The sequence below is a fragment of the Felis catus genome, chromosome D1 (assembly GCF_018350175.1).
Source record: "Felis catus isolate Fca126 chromosome D1, F.catus_Fca126_mat1.0, whole genome shotgun sequence".
NCBI lineage: Eukaryota > Metazoa > Chordata > Mammalia > Carnivora > Felidae > Felis > Felis catus.
Window position 1 is genome coordinate 17,752,176 of NC_058377.1, and position 17,853 is coordinate 17,770,028.

At 36.7% G+C, this 17,853-nt stretch overlaps 1 protein-coding gene across 5 annotated transcripts in view; it reads left to right on the forward strand.

Annotated features, from left to right (window-relative positions):
- Nucleotides 1–17,853, forward strand: part of ARHGEF12 (Rho guanine nucleotide exchange factor 12) — a 150,299-nt gene that overhangs the window by 66,290 nt on the left and 66,156 nt on the right. For 3 of the 5 annotated variants that reach the window (XM_006936731.5, XM_045038427.1, XM_023239193.2), the window contains exons 2-3: nt 6,194–6,217; nt 7,465–7,550. In XM_006936731.5, the coding sequence (XP_006936793.1) occupies nt 6,194–6,217; nt 7,465–7,550 (110 nt within the window). Of the gene's footprint in view, nt 1–6,193; nt 6,218–7,464; nt 7,551–9,124; nt 9,182–17,853 lie in introns of all 5 variants that reach the window. The other 2 variants (XM_019811430.3, XM_006936730.5) reach the window with 1 other exon arrangement.

The following is a 17,853-nucleotide window of genomic DNA, read 5'->3' on the forward strand; positions in this document are numbered from 1 at the left end:
GAGTGTTTTAATTTTTTTTTAATTACCTACATTTCTATGGTTCTCCTGGATGTAATCTTAGTTGATACAAAGTTCTGAGGGCTTGTCTTCCTGGTGCAGGGCCCACAGGTTGGGGTGCCTGATGTGGGGCACAAACCCCTCACCCTTCTGTAAAAAGTTCCATATTTTTTGAGATCCCTCCCAATTGTGGGTCATTGCCCCTGGGGTGGCATTTTGGCAAGAGCATGTCTGTCTCTGCCTCCCTTACCTGTTTCAGTGTGGCCCTTTTATCTTTTGTTGTAGAGGCACTGTTCATTTAGTTTTCACAGAACTTTTTCGGAGGAAATTCTTCCATTTTAGCTGTTGAATTTTGTGTCCATGGGAGGAGGCGCGTTTAGGATCTTCAGGCACTGCCGTCTTGAGCCACTTTTCCAAACAAATTCTGAAATAGGGAATCGTGAAACAAGATTGAGATTTTAATCACTATCAAATGAAAATTATGTATCGTCATTATTTTAGAAATCATGAGATTATTCTGTTGAGTCCAGTTTATTGTTTATATAAGCCCAGATCCATATAATCATGGATTTGATGGTTTGACTGATGTTGAATGGGATGCAAATAACTAAGTAGTTTGAGGTTCTCATACTTTTTTCTGGCAGTTCTCTTTGTTTTTTGAAGTGAGTAATTTGAAGTCTAAAAAGACACTGTATAAGTTAATGGTGATACTCATGATTTCAAAGGAAAGTTATTTAGAAACCTTACAGGAAATATTTGCAAAAGTGATACTATTCCAGATTATCAATGAGTAAATGAGAGCCTGTAATAAATAAGCTGTTACATTAATTGTGAACTACTTTTCTCAGTTCCGAAACAACCAGTGTCCAGCTTACAATATCTGACAGAGGCAATTAAGATAATTTAGAATTTACTGTTTGATTTGTCAAAGTACGTCCAGGAAAGAAGAGCCACTTACTGAGGGTCGTCATGTGTTTCAAGTTCTTCAGTAACAGTGACAGTATACCAAACCATATTTAAGAAGTTAGCTTGAGATCTTACATTACATTTCAGTGAATTGTTTTTGGATTTTACACCAGAACTGAGCTCCTTGGTCCTTGTCATTTTGTGGTTTTGTATTGCAAGGTCCAGAGGTTTAAAACTAATAACACCATGAAAAATTCTCCATGAGTCATCCTGTCAGCTGTAGCTTCTGTCTGAGTCTTTCTGATGTAACTAATGTTTTATTGCCAGCTCAGCTAACAACTTTTCATGCTTTGGATCTATATCCTAATAAAAAGGTACAATGGTAGGTCATTTTCAGACTTTTATTTTTTGTTCTTTCCATAATTTTTAGTTCTTTTAGTGACTTTCAGCCAGGCCAGTTATAAATTGTAGGTGGTGACAGGACCTACGACTGGTGTTTTTTTGAAGGGGGAGGAGTGGTAGTGGTCATTACTACTTTTGGTTCTATGAATCTGACTGTCCAGAGATCTAAAGCTCGAATTAACAGTTTAGCTAAAGTCAGCAGTATGTTCTAAATCCCTATACTTATGGGTACTTATGGGTACAGATGCCCTTTTAGCTGTTTTGTTTGTTATTTTGTGAAAAAATGATGTAATAGTAGAGCTAGCTGGTTCGTATTCACGTTGGAGTAATTTCAAATTTAAGTGTTGTACTTTAGGCTATTTAAATTATTTTGTAGAAACAGAGAAGTAAAAAACCTAATTTATATCCAGGACACGGGATGCCTTAATCATTTTGATATTTTAAAGGAGATGTGGAAATAATGCACTCTCTTGCTAAGAAGTGACAGGTATGGTCAGCACAATTTCACAGCCTTAAAAAAAAAATCACTGACCCTACTTGCCATGAAAATTAAAAGTTTTGGTTGTAACCTGATCTTTTCTTTTACCCTGCAGCATCTGGGAAGTTTGTTAACTTGAGTATTGACGTTAATTTTATATAATATGGCTTGGCACGTTAAACCTATGGTTTCATCATTGGCTTTGGATTTTGCATTTCTGTGGATTTTGCTGAACTGAAAGCCTATTTGAATATTGTTAGTCTTTAAGTTTATTTTTCTCCTCTACTTAATTTGTAGTTATGTCTCTAAAGTTCAGATTTTATTTGCATTTTAACTAATAGCTAATAATCATTAAGTGGTTATTCTGTGCTAGGCAGTGCTTCTCATTTAATGTTCCTCATTTTGTAATCTAATCCTCAAAACAAATTTGTAAGGTAGGTAGTAGTATTATCATTATTTTACAGATGATTGTTAGAGAGGTTAAGCAACTTGCCCAAGTGCAAGCGCCTTTTCAAACTAGAATGTGAACCTTGTTCTTTGTTTTCTGAGACATCCCTGTTCCTGAGGCCTTGAGATCACACGTGATTTTCATTGCCTATAACTGTATTGGAACACTGTATTTTTTGCATTGATATTTGCCATCATTTTATGAGGATTGAGCCTTAGAATTATCTTAGCTGTAACCTATTTTGCAGAGTTCTTTGTCTAGAAACTCTCCTCACTGGCATGAATTCCAATAAACTAGTGCTATATGTCATGGATTCCAAGGTACACAGGCTTTTCACCCTGCATTTTAACATTGCTAAAGTCAGGATGTATCTTACAATGGAATTTTTTGGAATTCTAAATTTAGTAGCTAACATTGCTTGCTAATGAAAACTCGACCACAGTCCAACAATGTAGGTAAAATATCCTTAACTTTATTCTCCTCATTTCAATCATCCCTTATTAAGAACCATCCAGAGTCCCAAATTCTTCATCATTACTAACCCCAAGAAAAAAATATCTACCTTGAAGGAGAGAGAGGGTAGGAATTAAGGTTTGAGTGTGATAATCTCTATTTTTTCTTTTGGTAATACATTTCTCATAGGAACAGTGTCAAAGGCTAGCTCTTTTCTCACAAAAATCAAAAAAGGAAAAATGACTTCTTACAGGCTCTTCATTATAAGCAAATATGTGAAAACACAAAGGTTGGCGGCCCTTTCCAATTCTTTTTTCATCTACAACAAATTCTGTTTAACAAACTTAAAGGAATATCCCAGTTAGAAAATTATGTATGTGTGTATATATATTATATACTTAAATATGTGTATGTATATATGTATAGTTAAACCTGGCTATAATTAGAAGTTTTACTAGAATAAATAGTTAGTTAGGGTTTATGTAATTATCAAATCATAACTCCCTTTATACTGTAATAACACATGGGTGGAGTGTGAAAATAAAAACTTTGGGGAGGCCTCTATGTGTTGCTACCTGGGGCTTTAATATTAGAGCTCAGAACTTGTAAGAAAGGCATCCTGGACACTTGGGTGACCCAGTCGGTTAACCATCCTTCTCTTGATCTTGGCTCAGGTCATTATCTCACAGGTTCGTGAGTTTGAGCCCTGCATTGGGCTCCTCGCACTGACAGTGCAGAGCCTGCTTGGGATTATCTCTCTCTCCTTCTCTCTCTGCCCCTCCTGCACATGCTCTCTCTCTCAAAATAAATGAATAAACTTAAAAAACCTGGCATCCTGGGGCACCTGGGTGGTTCAGTAGGTTAAGTGTCCGACTTCAGCTCAGGTCATGGTCTCATGGTCCATTGGTTCCAGCCCCACTTTGGGCTCTGTGCTGACAGCTTGGAGCCTGGAGCCTGCTTTGGATTCTGCATCTCCCTCTCTCTCTGCCTGTCCCCCAGTTGTGCTCTGTCTGACTGTCTCTCTGTCTTTCTCTCTCAAAAATAAATAAACGTTAAAAAAAAAAAAAAGAAAGAAAGGCATCCCGAAGTCAAGTGAGTCAATGTAATTATAAGCTTGAGGCCCTTGGTTAGGATTTGTGGCGTATGAGTGTGCTTGCTTAAGGTTATCAAAAGTAAGGGCATCTAGTTGCTTTATCCCAGTGGCTCAAATTTTGACAACCCTTTCCTTTTTATTTATTTATTTTTTAAGTTTATTTTTTTGTTTTGAGAAAGAGAGCACATGCACAATTGGGGGTGGGGGTGGAGGGGGAGAGAGAGAGAGAGAGAGAGAGAGAGAGAGTGGGGGTGGAGGGGGAGAGAGAGAGAGAGAGAGAGAGAGAGAGAGAGAGAGAGAAAGAATCCTAAGGAGGCTCTGCACTGTCAGCGCAGAGCCTGATGTGTGGCTCAAACTCATGAACTGAGTCATGACCTGAGCTGAAATCAAGAGTCAGAAACTTAACCACCTGAGCCACCCAGGCACCCCAGTTTCCTTTTTAAATTATGGTTCTTCATATTAGTACTTGGACTTTGTCTTACATCTGGAAGAATACATACACGTGTATGTAAATAAGCACAAACATGTTCATTGTTGGCTAAATGCCCAAGTCATCAATATGGTGTTTTCAAAAGCCAGGTACAGTTTAATTAAGTACATTAATATAATGTCTTCATTCAACTGTAGCTCTTTTACATAAATATCGAACTAGAGGAGATTGTCAGTTTTATGCTTGGGTTACAGAATGGACAAGGACTTGAAAATAGAGGATTTTGTGTGGAACCGTTTCATCAGCCTGGTGTCGGGCTAACTGCAATTTAGTGATTAGAGAAAAATTATTGTGATTTAAAAATTTTTGTTCTTCATCTGTGCTTTAAGAATTTAGTAAGTAGATTGTGGTAAGCAAATTTTCCTGTACAGTAGTCCTTGCTCATCTTTTCATTCCATTTTTATCTTCTTTCCCCTCCTCTTCCATTCCCTCGTAAGAGAAAACCGCTCAGGAAGCTGGTTTTCAATCAGTAGTCTGGGAACTTCCGGGATTCTTTACCAGAATCTCCCTGGATGTTGCAGTCAGCCCCTGACGCAAGCGGCCATTGTTTTGGGGTAGGAGTTTCTGTAACGGCTATCAGGAAGAGTGGCTGAGGTTGCTAACTGCAGGTATTATCCTTTGCAGAAACTCAGCTGGGAATTCTTTCCTGCCAACTTTTATATTTGTTTCCGAATTAAAAAACATTCCCACCTCCCCACTTCCCCAACAAGTAGGGATGGACTTCTTAGGAACTATTTCTAAAAGTTTGATAATCGTTTGTAATTGGTACATTCAGTAGAGCAATGTGCTCTTTACCCCAGAACCCCTTTTCCCTGACTTTGTTGTGAGTTAACATGCACTTATCATGGAAGTTTTTAGATTCTTTGTCTTTTTCTTTGGATCAATTTTGGCTTATGTAGGAGTTAAAGAAAATTGTAATTAAACTTTTATGTTAGAGGGTTTTTTCTTTTTTTAACTAAACTATCTCCATGACAAAAGTCATTCGAGCGTCATTGTTTTGTTTTTTTTCTTACTGTGTTTACTAATAACCTTTTTTAAAGAAACATTTTATGGCTATTCTTAAGAAAGCCTGTTTTTATTACGCAGGCTAAATAATCTTTACATAAAATGCCATAGGTTGAGGTGATTTCTGAAAGGACAGACCTGAAAAGGAGAATGGGAAGAAATTTGGAAACACTTAGAGACTTAGTGTTTATATGTAACATCAGATTCTTATCAGGAAGCCCCAATAATATTTCTTTAAAAAAGACAACCAAGAGGAAATGCAGTATTCTTTATAGCTTATAGAACTGCAAGAAGAAAAGATGTAACCTTTGTTTTCTACTTTTGGAACATATTCTTAATAACTGATAATCCTGCGATGGTATTTTCTCTAGATTTCTGTTATAAATGCCAAATGTAAATAAACAAGAATTGTGATTTGACTATGATCAAAGGGTAGTAGATGCAGATCAACAGAGCAGTAATCAGCACCCAGATATCTTGTGGGGGTTGGGGAGGGGGTGACGGAAGGGAGGAAACTTTCTCTGCCAGGGAAACGAGGTAGAATATTTTAACGGTAAGATATTTCTCTTTACCTCAGTCTTTTTAACCTGTAAAATGGAAATAATAATATGTGTATATAAGTACATAAGGATTAAATGAGATAGTACATGTTAACAGTTTAGAATAGTGCTGAGCACTGAATATTTAGATTTTAGTGACAGCTCCTAGCACCTGAAATTTAAGATTTAACAAAGGAGTTAAGATATTAAAAAAATAGAATGTAGCTTTTTTTGTCTGCCTGTTTGTTGAATCTTGCTTTGGGAAAGTTAGTGTAAGATTTAAATCTCTTATTCTGGTTTAATAGAATGAATAAATTGAATAACAGTCTTACCAGTGAGATAACTACATTTAACCCTTTTTTTTTTCTTTCCTTTGTTTCAGGTTTCCCCTCAAAAAACCTATAAGGTAAGTTGTTCAGTTGCCCTTCATATGTTCAGGTTAACTCTTAATTAGAAGCATTCCTTCGAAATTATGGTGGATTTTTGTGGCTTTTGAAAATGTGGATTTTTTATATTAAGTAGTTTAAAATATCAAAATGTTTTACAAATTTAAAATATAACAGGTGTTGCATATTTTTTCTGGAGAGAGCATTGTTTTGATAACATTTTCAATGTTTTTAATGTAAGCATTTTAAAAGTTTGTTCAAATTGATAGTTAAGGTCACTCCCTATGAAGAGATTTAATTTTAAAATCTATTGTGACTGTTTTCAGTTGTGAGTAGCTTGGGGAGTGCGAATGGATTGCCAGTTTTTGATGTGTTTTATCACTTGGGTAACTACAGCTGCCTTTAGTTAATGAACTTTGGCAAACTGAATCAGTCTTAATTACTTTAAGCCAGTAAAGGGAAAAATCCAGAATGTTCAAATATGCCTGTGCCCACATCCATATCTCCATATGTATTCATACCCTGGGATTAAATGCCTTTTCCTCAGTACTTGTTCTTCAACATCTCTTTCTCATCCTGGTTGTTGTGAATATTATTTACAATGTAAGTAGTATATGATTCCTAACTATTATACTACTTTTGTCATTTTTAGTGACAGTGTGGTCCAGGATACCAATGCTGATCTTGACATTTCAGTTAATTAGTAGTGTATGTGTTACGGTGAGGGTCTTATCTGCTGCCCAGCCACTATTTGATCACTGTAGTTGGGTAGGCCATAGGAAAAATAATGATTCTAGTGTCAACTGGGCCTGCCTGACTTGTGTAGCTAGAGCTATAGTGAGGCTCGCCTAAGATTTTTTTTTTTAACTTTTCTCATCCATGCTATATTTACACAGTGATTTTGAAACTGATCATAGTATATGTAGAGTCTGGTTGAGGAATGTGTTTAATTATTTTCAGGCACTGTTTTCTTACCTGTTCGGTGGAAATAATAGTAACTTGTGAAAACCACTGAAAGAATTTATTTCTAAGAATAAAATAGATTTAATGCTAAATACTACTTTTATTATTTTTAAGCACTTTATATAACCAAATAAATAGACTCTTTATTACACATAGCATAGACTGAATTTAAAACTTCTTGAAAAACATACGTTAGAGAGATTTATGAGACTGTATAGGGTAAACTGATCAGCAATTTTTAAATTAAGTTTTTATTCTGTTGATTTGCTTGTAGTAAATATTTGATTGCTTTACTTTAATTTAGGCATGGAAGTATTTTGAACCGAGAGTCACCAACAGATAAGAAGCAGAAAGTTGAGCGCAGTGCATCACATGATTTTGATCCCACAGGTAAAACACCATTTTTCCAAAGACTATTGAGAGTAATGAAGTTCAGACTAATACAGCTTAAGCTGTACAACTACCTGAAACACCAGGAGGTACTGTTTGGTCTGTTCAGGACTCTCCTTCCTCCTCAGTGATGTAATATAAAACCTGTGCATTCAGGAGGAGTTGCATGCATTTTTAACACTCAACACTATGGATTCCACTATGGAAGCATCATTGTAGAGTGTGATTTTTAAAAAAATAATCATGAGAAGAGAAATAGTTATTATATCATAATTAGAGATTCCAGGCAGACCAAGGACTTAGTGTTAAAATGAATCATAAGTATGAACAGTAGTAATTCATGAAATCAAAGCAGTAACAACTACAGATTTCTGTAGTTATTTAAAAATTCATGTGTGATTGTGGTAAATTGGAGTATTAGATAAAATCCAACTTCAAAAATTAATGATCGTACGATTTTAGAGTAAGCAAATGAATAGAGATCCCTTTTTCTTCAGTCAAGTATTCTGAGCTTAGAGAGTCTTAAGTAATGTTGATCTTTCCTAAAGTTTTCATGCTAGTAGACTTCTGATTATTAAATTCTTAATTTTATACATACAGATTGAACTCCTTTTGTAAAATACGGTCTTTTGTTTTCTCCTTATAAACTCTCTCAGTATTTAATTTATAAAAAAATGCTTGATAATTTTGCTTTTGTCATTTGAAACTGATTTGTGTTCTCTGTGCTCATAACAATTTCACTCAGTTGTACGTTCCTATGACAAAAGATAAAGTAAATGAATGTTAAGGTCTTAGATACACAAATAAAATATCTTTTTTGATATTTTTTGTTTATAAATACGATTTTTAATTTTTAAAAGTATATTTTTTGTGTCTAATATTTCATATTCTTAGTATAAACTGTTATTTTGAAAAAATATTATTATCTAGACAGGGAAGAATAGGAAGTGAATAGCTAATAATTTACTTGCATCTTGAGTAGTAGGTAAAAATGAAGTCCCGATCATCAATTTAGGCTTTGTGGTGGGGTATAACTTCTGGATTTCTATTAAAAGATAATTATCTCTGATACTTAACTTTGACATCATGAGGCTCAGTGGCTTTTATTTATTTATATGATTAGTTACTGTCTTGCTAATGAGTTTCTGCCCAAGTGCACCTAAATAGTATAGTCTTGTTAGAATGACTTACTCTGTATTGTTCACCTGTGATGTGCTGTCTCCAAAGACAGATTTCGCGGAGGGGTATGCAGTGCTTCAAAATGAGATTATCACAGCTTTTGGTGCTTTTGTCATCTCTACAATTGTCAGATGATACATTTTGTAGACTATTCATGTGTTGTTTTGTTTGAACATATTTTTATTGCACTATCTTTTCTTCGATAAATCTTTAAAATATGTCATTACCTGTGCTGTTCGTGACTGTTCTAAGTGCTATCACCTGTGATGTTCATACTTTGTGTTTGCACGATTTAACTTGATCATGATTCATTCTTTTTTCCCCCATGAATTTTTCCCCTTACATTGGTCTCCATATTTTCTATATCTCTCTCCTTTTCTCCCGCTCTTGTGCAGATAGCTCCTCCAAGAAGACAAAGTCTAGTTCAGAGGAGAGTAGATCCGAGATATATGGTAAGCTAATGTAGCTGATTCAGCCTTGCACCTTTGGAGCTTGCTTCATGCTGTTTCCTTTTTTTTTTTTTTTTTTTTTTTTTTTAATAACTGCAGCCTTCCTTGTGTCTGCTCTGCATGGCATGACCTACTGCAGGGAAAGGGAGCCGGGGTTTTAATGTGGCTGCAACTGGGAAGCTTAAGGTTGCTAGAAACTAACATTGTAGAGTAAGGGTAGGCCACACGACCCATCTTCTCTTCCATCTTGTGGATGATGGGAAAGTGATGATGTCTGATATGTTTGAGTCAGCCTCCTCCATGTAGCATGGATGGGCTTTGAATTCTTGGCATCTTCTTCCGTGTCCCATTTGCAGAGATTGGATCATGTAGAATTTCATGGCACCAGTCTTTCCCTCTAAGTGTAGCACTGGTGTGATTCAGAGGTGTTAGCAGTTCTTTGGAATTCTTATTTGATTTTTTTATTTGTTTTTAATTGCCTTCATTATCTGAAAATGCTGTTCGTGTATGATTTATCCACAACAGCAAAAATACCTTAAGTATTTTATTTCTGTGGCTTGAAGAATTTGTTTATGCCTTTTATAAGTTTCCCTGAAGCTTATTCTGAATGGGAAAATTTCAAAATGGTACCTTTTAAAGGTATTTTTCACAAAGAGCAGGTTTAATCTGAATGGTTAACTTTTTGCAACAGAAGATTGAAACACTAATATTTCTGGACTGTGTCCTGTCTTCCAAAGAGAATATAAACCATGTTTGTGAAGTTCATATGTGTTCTTCCCCTTCCTCTGCACAGTGTTACCTGCCGTCCTCTTCCCTTGTTTTGGCATCCAGTTCGTTTTTTGAGAAAAGTGAATAGGAGAAGCACTGCTTGCAGCCAAGACTTTTAAAATAACTGAAAGACTAATAAGTTACTTCTTTTTACGAAGATTCCAAATTTGTCCTCAAAGGAGAACCAGGTCTTCTCTAAAAGAACAAAAAGTCTATCAAACGGAAGTTCCCCCAGATGTAGCTGTTTCCTAGCTTGACATACATGAAAGGAAACAAATATATGAGAATGCCCCTCCCCCCTTTAAGACATTTTGTAATTTGTATTTCCTGACACTTGAGCCCACAGTGTCACATACTTTTTAATATTACGAGGCTTCAGTGTTTGGTTATAAACCAGTTAATGCTTCTCTGTGGGATAAATACGGTTCTTTGCTTTGGTTTTGGTGACCTTTTTCGTGCAGTGAAACCTTTTACAGTAGTTCAAGATGAAATGTGCACCGTGCTGTATGGCATGGCAGGTTTGTGTTTTTCCTCCCTTCCAAAGTATTTGGCTTCCCATAAGTAAGAAATAGCTTCTGAATTTCTCGAGACTCTGTCTTTCTGTTCTACATAGAGAGCTTCCTATGGTTTATCCTCTCCTTCGGAATGTGAACACCATCTTTACGGCCCCCTTCTTTTCCAGTAGCCTTTGCAGTGTTGTATTTCACCTCCCCACCATTTTCCTAGATCTGTGGTATGTATGCAAAAGCTTGCTGTTTGATTTGGATGTTAATATTTCAGTGATAGGAATATCAATGCTAGTTCAGGCATGCCATTCGCTTGTTAGTAATAGAAACATTTTCAGTGGTAATGGGGAAACAAGGTGTGGCTTCTTTGTATGTTTGTTTCTTGAAAACCCTCGAAATACCTTTTCTGGAAGGAACTGAGCCGTGAGTCTTTAAAAAGCACTTATAAAAGGGATGAGTTGATCGGAACAGAGTTAGCATACTAACTTAAATCTCTTTGACATTACAAATATTTTGTCACCTGTGTGAATGGACTCCTTCAGACTTTGTGCAGTTAGCACAGTTGGAAAGGAATCTCTAGGGAGTCCAGAAAAGCTTGGAAATACTGAAATATGATGGAGTAGAATTGTAGCAACTGCTGACATTGCTTTAGTGTAGGGTCTCTTAACAAGCCCACTTCTAACTTTTGAGATTATATATGGTCTTGGGGTAAAATTCATTAGCTCACTACTTAGACGAATGCTAGTTCTTTGCTTACAAATTACTTATTTTGAACTCTCTTGGCTACTTTAGAGCTACTTTGTGAGGTAGATTTACTTTGCTCATTTTAAAAGGAAACCAAATGTTTGTTTTGTATGGGCTTCTTTTGTTAAGTTTCTGCCTGGTGCAGTAGGTCAGTACTTATTCCATTTCTCCTTATTTTTCCTTCTGCACCTTTTGGAGTCCGTTGATCACGAGCAGATCGTGTTTCTGATTTGCAATTTTAATTATACTTAATTTTGTCTTTTTCTCACTACTATCGTAATGGAAAATTCTGTGGATTTTTGTGGGATATGAGAGAAGGGCAAGGGAATTTTGAGTTTGCAGCTTCTTCCTACCTTCTGTCTTGTTTCATGAAGAGATTCTAGCTGATAGTATTATGTACAAGAAATTAACCCATGTCTTTTTGAAGCTGTCTTAATCTGCTGGGACTACTATAACAAAATACTAGAGACTTGGCTTAAGTAACAGAAATGTATTTTCTTGAAGTTTTGGAGGCTTGAAGTATGAGATCTGGGTGCCAGATTCTGGTGAGCTCTCTTTCCTGGCTTGCAGATGGCCACCTTTGGCTTTGTGCTCACATGGCCCTTCTTTGGTGTGAGCTCATGTAGAGAGAGAACAATCTCTCTGGTGTCTCTTCTTCTAAGGACACGAGTCTCATCATGAGGACCCCACTCTCTTGACCTCATCTCATTCTGATTACCTCCCAAAGGCCCCATCTGCAAATACCATTACGTTAGGGGTTAGGGCTCAGCATATGAATTTGGGGGGGGGGGGACACAAGCAGCAGTCCGTAACAGAGGCAGACTATTAGTACTTGAACTGTCCTGGTTGGATACTTCAGAGTGTATTTTTAAAAAATTCTTATTTTTTTAAATTCAGCTTCTTCAGATTCATAAATATAAAAGTCCTTGGTTTGACTCTTACTCTCACCAAGTTATTATTCTTTCTGCTTTCTTCTTTAGCCTGACAAACAGCATTCTACAACATGAACCTTTTATTTCCTCATAAGTCATTCACTTCTTAACCTCTTGAAATCTGACCTCTGAACACGTACTATCTGGAAGGTGAACCAGAAGATCCTTAAAAATCAGTACTTTTTCTCAGTTCTCACCTTCCTCTGAACAATTTGGCAGTGCTGATGCCCTTTTTTTTTCATTTCCATGGTATTGCATTAATCTGGTCCTTTTCTGTCTGCGATTGTTTTGGCTTTTCTTTACTTGATTGCTTTTTCCCTCTTATAAATGTAGGCATGGTCCACTTTTCTGTCCTTGATCTTTTCTCCTGTTTCCAGTCTTCTGTTTTTAACCATTTCCTGAATACTTTCACTCTAACCATCCTTCAATTTTTTTTTTAATGTTTATTTTTGAGAGAGACACACAGAGTGCAGCAGGGGAGGGGCAGAGAGAGAGAGAGAGAGAGAGAGAGAGACACAGAATCCAAAACAGGCTCCAGGCTCTCAGCTGTCAGCATAGAGCCTGATGTAGGGCTCGAAGCCACGACTCGTGAGATCGTGACCTGAGCTGAAGCCAGACGTTTAACCAACTGAACAACCCAGGTGCCCCTAACCATCCTTCAAATTCGGAATGGCCAGTGTGGGATTCATCATTGTTCCCAGTGGCCAGAAATCAGACTTTCTTTTGATTTCCCTGATTCTTTTCATGGTACTGCCGTTCTTCCATTCACCTAGTCTCATTTTCTTGAAGTTACCTTTGACTTCTCTCTTTCCCCTGTCCTCGGTAGTCCACTGTTTGCCAAGTCCCATTGATTCTACCCTCACGTTGTTTTTCAGCCCTCACTCGTTGGTTCTATTACCACCACTTTGTTCAGTTTTCCATCACAACATAAGACTATTTTCGTAGACTCGTAACTTTGTTTCACATTGATTCACTTCCTTTTCTCCATTCTACTCTTTCTGTTAGTACTACTAAAGTAAGGATTTGGTCATTCACTCACTTACTAGGAGAGTACAGATAGTTTAGATATGCTGTAATTTGTTTCCAGTTTATCATTCTGCCTTAATCTCCTACTGTTAACTTCTACTACCACTCACCTAGAGATACCAGCCCCTCCTCCAAAGTTTCACTTTCCAAACATAGCTTGGTATTCTTTTTTTGCTCATGCCATTCCCATTGTCTTGAACGGTTTACCTCCTTTTAACTCTCCTTCCTACAAGGCGCCATTCAAATACTACCTCCAACATAGGGCTTTCCTAGGTCCACCCCACTCCTCTGTTGTCTGACCTTCGACATCCTGCTTTGTGTCTACTGTTTTGACTGTCTTGTTATTTTTTATCTTCATCTGTGCGTCTCCTGTAGTGTCTGACACAGGGGGAGCACACATCAAGTGAGTTATGAATGAGTGATTATTGATATTGGAATAAAGTATTTTAGTAAAGAGAATCGATAGAATAAAATGGTAGCTCACCTTGATTGGATCTTTCTTGTCTTCAGAAAAATTTTAAGGTAGAAGAAAATTTAACTTAGAAAAGAGCCTCGTTGCTGGTAATAGTCTAAACGAATGAAATCAGCCTACTTGGAAGTTAAGGCTTCCTCTTGCTGGCAGCATTGTGCATTTAGAATCCAGAAGCTTCTTAATCAAAGGATTATCTGAGGTCTTACTCATAAAACATGTATGTCTGGCAGCAGTTTAAAAATGAGCTGTTTTTTATGAGGTTGCACATGGTCTTTCTCCACACCCTTCCCTGAAGCTAATTCTTAAGAGGTGAGACTTCGAGAAGTTTGGTCATGTAATAAAATCAAAGGTGAAGAAAGACTAATGTGCTTTCCCTGGAATAAATGCAGTATGGAAGGGTTCACATATTGCCTTGCGTATTTAACACTCCATTTTCCGTAATTTGCTCTTTGGCACTATGGTTGTTGCCTTTCTCCACATATGTCTTATAGTGAAATCAGAGAGAACTTTCTCCTCTTTTTCAGGGGACCTTTTCATGACTTCTTCCCTCCCCACTCCAAAGCACTACAAAGGCTTGATTTTTTTCACTTTTAAAATACCCTCCTTGGTAATTACCTTTTAAGTAACAAACAGTCATTTTATATTGGTTTCAAACCAATATAACATTCTGTTATAACAAGAAAAAGAAATGTCTTGTTATAAAGAGAAAATAAAATTTAGGAAAAGAATAGTATTTATATAAATTTTAAAGAACACTCTTCACTGATGATATGAAGTATGATGTCTGTTAGCTTCCAGGTGAAATATGATAAACTTTAAAAAACAGGAAATAAAGAAAAATTTATTTGTAACTAGAGTTATTTTAGGGTAGGTGGGGAATCAAATTACTTTAGTTAGAATTTAGGCAAGGCAGGAGATTAGTGTCCTTATAAAAGTACTTCACTACTTTGCATGGTTTTCAGGCCTATGATTTTACTTTTTCCTAAAAAGTGATTGAATATGGTTTAAAATTTCCCATATATAAAATACATGCAGATTTACTTAGTGAATATACAGTGAGTACCTATTGTATGCCAGGCACTATGATAAGGGATGGAGATGCAAAGATAATAGGATCTGTACGTGCTTTCTAGGAGTTCACAGTCTAGCACAAAAGAAGAATCTTAATACATTTTGGTAAGTACTGTAATAGAGATAGGCACTTGTTTACCAGTGCTCCGTATGCCCTTAACAAGTGGATAGCTGTGAAAACAATCTTCACGTGGCACTAAGAACAATGGGAATGAGGAAGTATTACCATGACCAAGTTTCAGGGGAGGTTGAGCCTCACCATTATCTTACTTGTTGAGCACTCTCTGCCTGTCTTCACACATGGCACTTGGATGCAGCTCCAAAGTGATTTGGGACCGTATAGAAACTCATACTCAGAGGTCAACACATTGTATGCAGTTATCACAGACAATAAGTGATTCAGCAAGACAGAGCCACAAACAAACTATGAACTACATGTGTTTGTAAAAACCAGAAAAAGTAAAAATGGTGGACGGTGTTTGTTGGTTGGTTGGTTTTTAATCAATGAAATTTGAAAATGGCTGTTTTGGAGTTAGGACTCCACTGTTATCTTTCCCTTCTTTTATAACATACAGGGCCTGTTATCTGTACCATACTTGGATTCTTTATTAAACATCGTCATTGTTTCTCTATTTGTTTCTCTTTTGTCCTTTCCTGCCAAGATTTTAAGTTCTTGGAGAGCAAAGGCTTCTAGTAGTTTTGTACTTTTCACAACACCTATAGACTGTGGTATTAAATAACTAGTAGACAGATGTTCAATGCAAATTTGTTTAAGAAAGTGGGTTCTAGTTTGTCAAAAAGGATATTTCAGTGATATAATAATTTAATCTTCGGTGATTTCATTGTTGGTGTATTGGTGATTTCAGTGTTAAGGGTGTTAAGGGTGAGATTTGGGTTAAAACAGCTTCTGGTCTACAACAAGTAGAACATTTCTCCCAATGAGGCGCCTGGGTGGGTCAGTTGGTTAAGCTCCTGACTTTGGCTCGGAACATGATCTTGTGGTTTGTGAGTTCAAGCTCTGCATCAGGCTCTGTGCTGACAGCTCAGAGCCTGGAGCCTGCTTCAGATTCTTTGTCTCCCTCTCTCCCTTCCCATCCCCCGTTTGCACTCTCTCTCCCAAAAATAAATAAATAAACATAAAAAAAAAATTTCTCCCAAGAAAAAAGAAAAGCATTTTATTTGATTTTCAATGGGAAGGGACATAATAGATCTAAGCATTTGAAAGACTGGATTTCTGAATTTTGAATGGAACAACAGCTTAGTTTTTAGTTAATTACGACCCCCAATCTAAGGTTTTGCAGATGGCATAGATTCATAGGACAAAATAGGATCATTAATTTGAATTCCGTGGATTCTGAATCGGCTGTATATGTAAGTCATGTTTTCTTTTTGTATTGTTCTAGTAGTTCTTATATGTTAAAGTATATCAGATTCTCAGATTAGCAGATAGAATAATAATAAATGGACAATATAGTGGGGTTGAGGAGAGGAGAAAGATAAATAGGATATGTACATAGCTCTTTCTCTGTTTGCTCTTCTCCTTTGGTCCTCATCTCCTTTTGATGTAGAATTAAGAGGGAAAAGTGATCAAGCTGGACAGTTTTGAATTGTAGAAAACAGGTTTGCAGTATTCTGAGGTAATTCTACTATATCGTTCAAATTTTAGCAGTCTGTTAGGACCCTAGACATAGTTGCTAAAATTGACGGTGATGGATTTTTTTTCTCTCTTATTAATGACTTTCTTTTCTGAACTTCCATCTCTAGACTCCTCAACTTTTCCAATTAAAGAAAATTTCTCTGTGTCTGAACATGTGCCAGTTCCTGAGATAAGATTGTAAACAAGATAGAGACCCTATACTCTTGAAGCATATAATCTAGTGAGAAGAGAAAAAGAAATAGGAATCAATTGTGAATGATAATGATACTGTGGGCATAACAAGAGGGTGCAGTCTGTAAGGGGGTACCCGACCCAGTCTGGATGTTTAGGAAAAGCTTGTAAGAGAAGGTGATTTGTTTCTTGAGGCCTTCTTGCTGTCTCCCATATTCTAACATTGCCTTCTTATAAGAAGCCCTACTCTGTAATATTTCCCGTCTCTATTCCTTCCCCACCCAAATCTAATTTGCTTGTTTTGTTAAAACAAAACAAAATGAAATTTAGACAAAGACATAAATGGGGATTGATCCTTTTAAGGAGCATTCCCATTAATGACAGGAGTTTAACAGAAAAATGTTGTGTTGTTGTTTTTTTTTTTAATTTATTTTGAGAGAGAGAGAGTGGAGGCAGGGGTGCAGAGAGAGAGAGAGAGAGAGAGAGAGAGAGAGAGAGAATCGCAAGCAGGCTCCACGGTGTCAGCACAGAACCCAACACAGGGCTTGAACTCATGAATCATGAGATCACGATCTGAACCCAAACCAAGAGTTGGACGCTTAATTGAGCCACCCAGTTGCCCATAAGTTAAAAGTGTTTATTAATTGATTTTTTAATTGATGGCATGGAGAGATGAGTATTATATTTCTGAGCATGAAAATCCAAGGGCATGCTACCCCTCATCATAATAAAATAATAACATTTATGAGCCGTTATTTATGTTTGTCAGGCATTAAGCTAAGTACTTAATATATATTATATTCAAGTGAAATACACAAACGTAGCAAAACTCTTAATGCCCATTGCTCCTCTCCCTCATTTTTTACAAGCATCCTATTCTCTACAGGGATCAAAAAAACAGTCTGTTTAAGAAGGCCAGTGGCTTAGCACAGCAAACCCCAACATTAGAAACCTTTAATTCACTGATTTTTCAGCTCTTGGGAGGTGGGATAGGAGAACTGGGGAACATAGATATAAGTGTGAGAAAAATCTCTATATTCAACGTTGCAGCTGTCTTGATTTTTATTTTAAAGTCATGATATCTTACTTTGAAATTTCAGGGGCACCTGGGTGGCTCAGTTGGTTAAATGTCCGACTTCGGCTTAGGTCATGATCTCATAGCTCTTGAGTTCGAGCCCCATGTTGGGCTCTGCGCTGACAGCTCAGAGCCTGCTTGGAATTCTCTCTCTCCCTCTTTCTCTGCCTCTCCCCTGCTCATGCTTGGTCTCTCTCAAAGATAAAAATAAACATTTAAAAAATTTAAAAAACAAATTTTAAATAATTTTAAA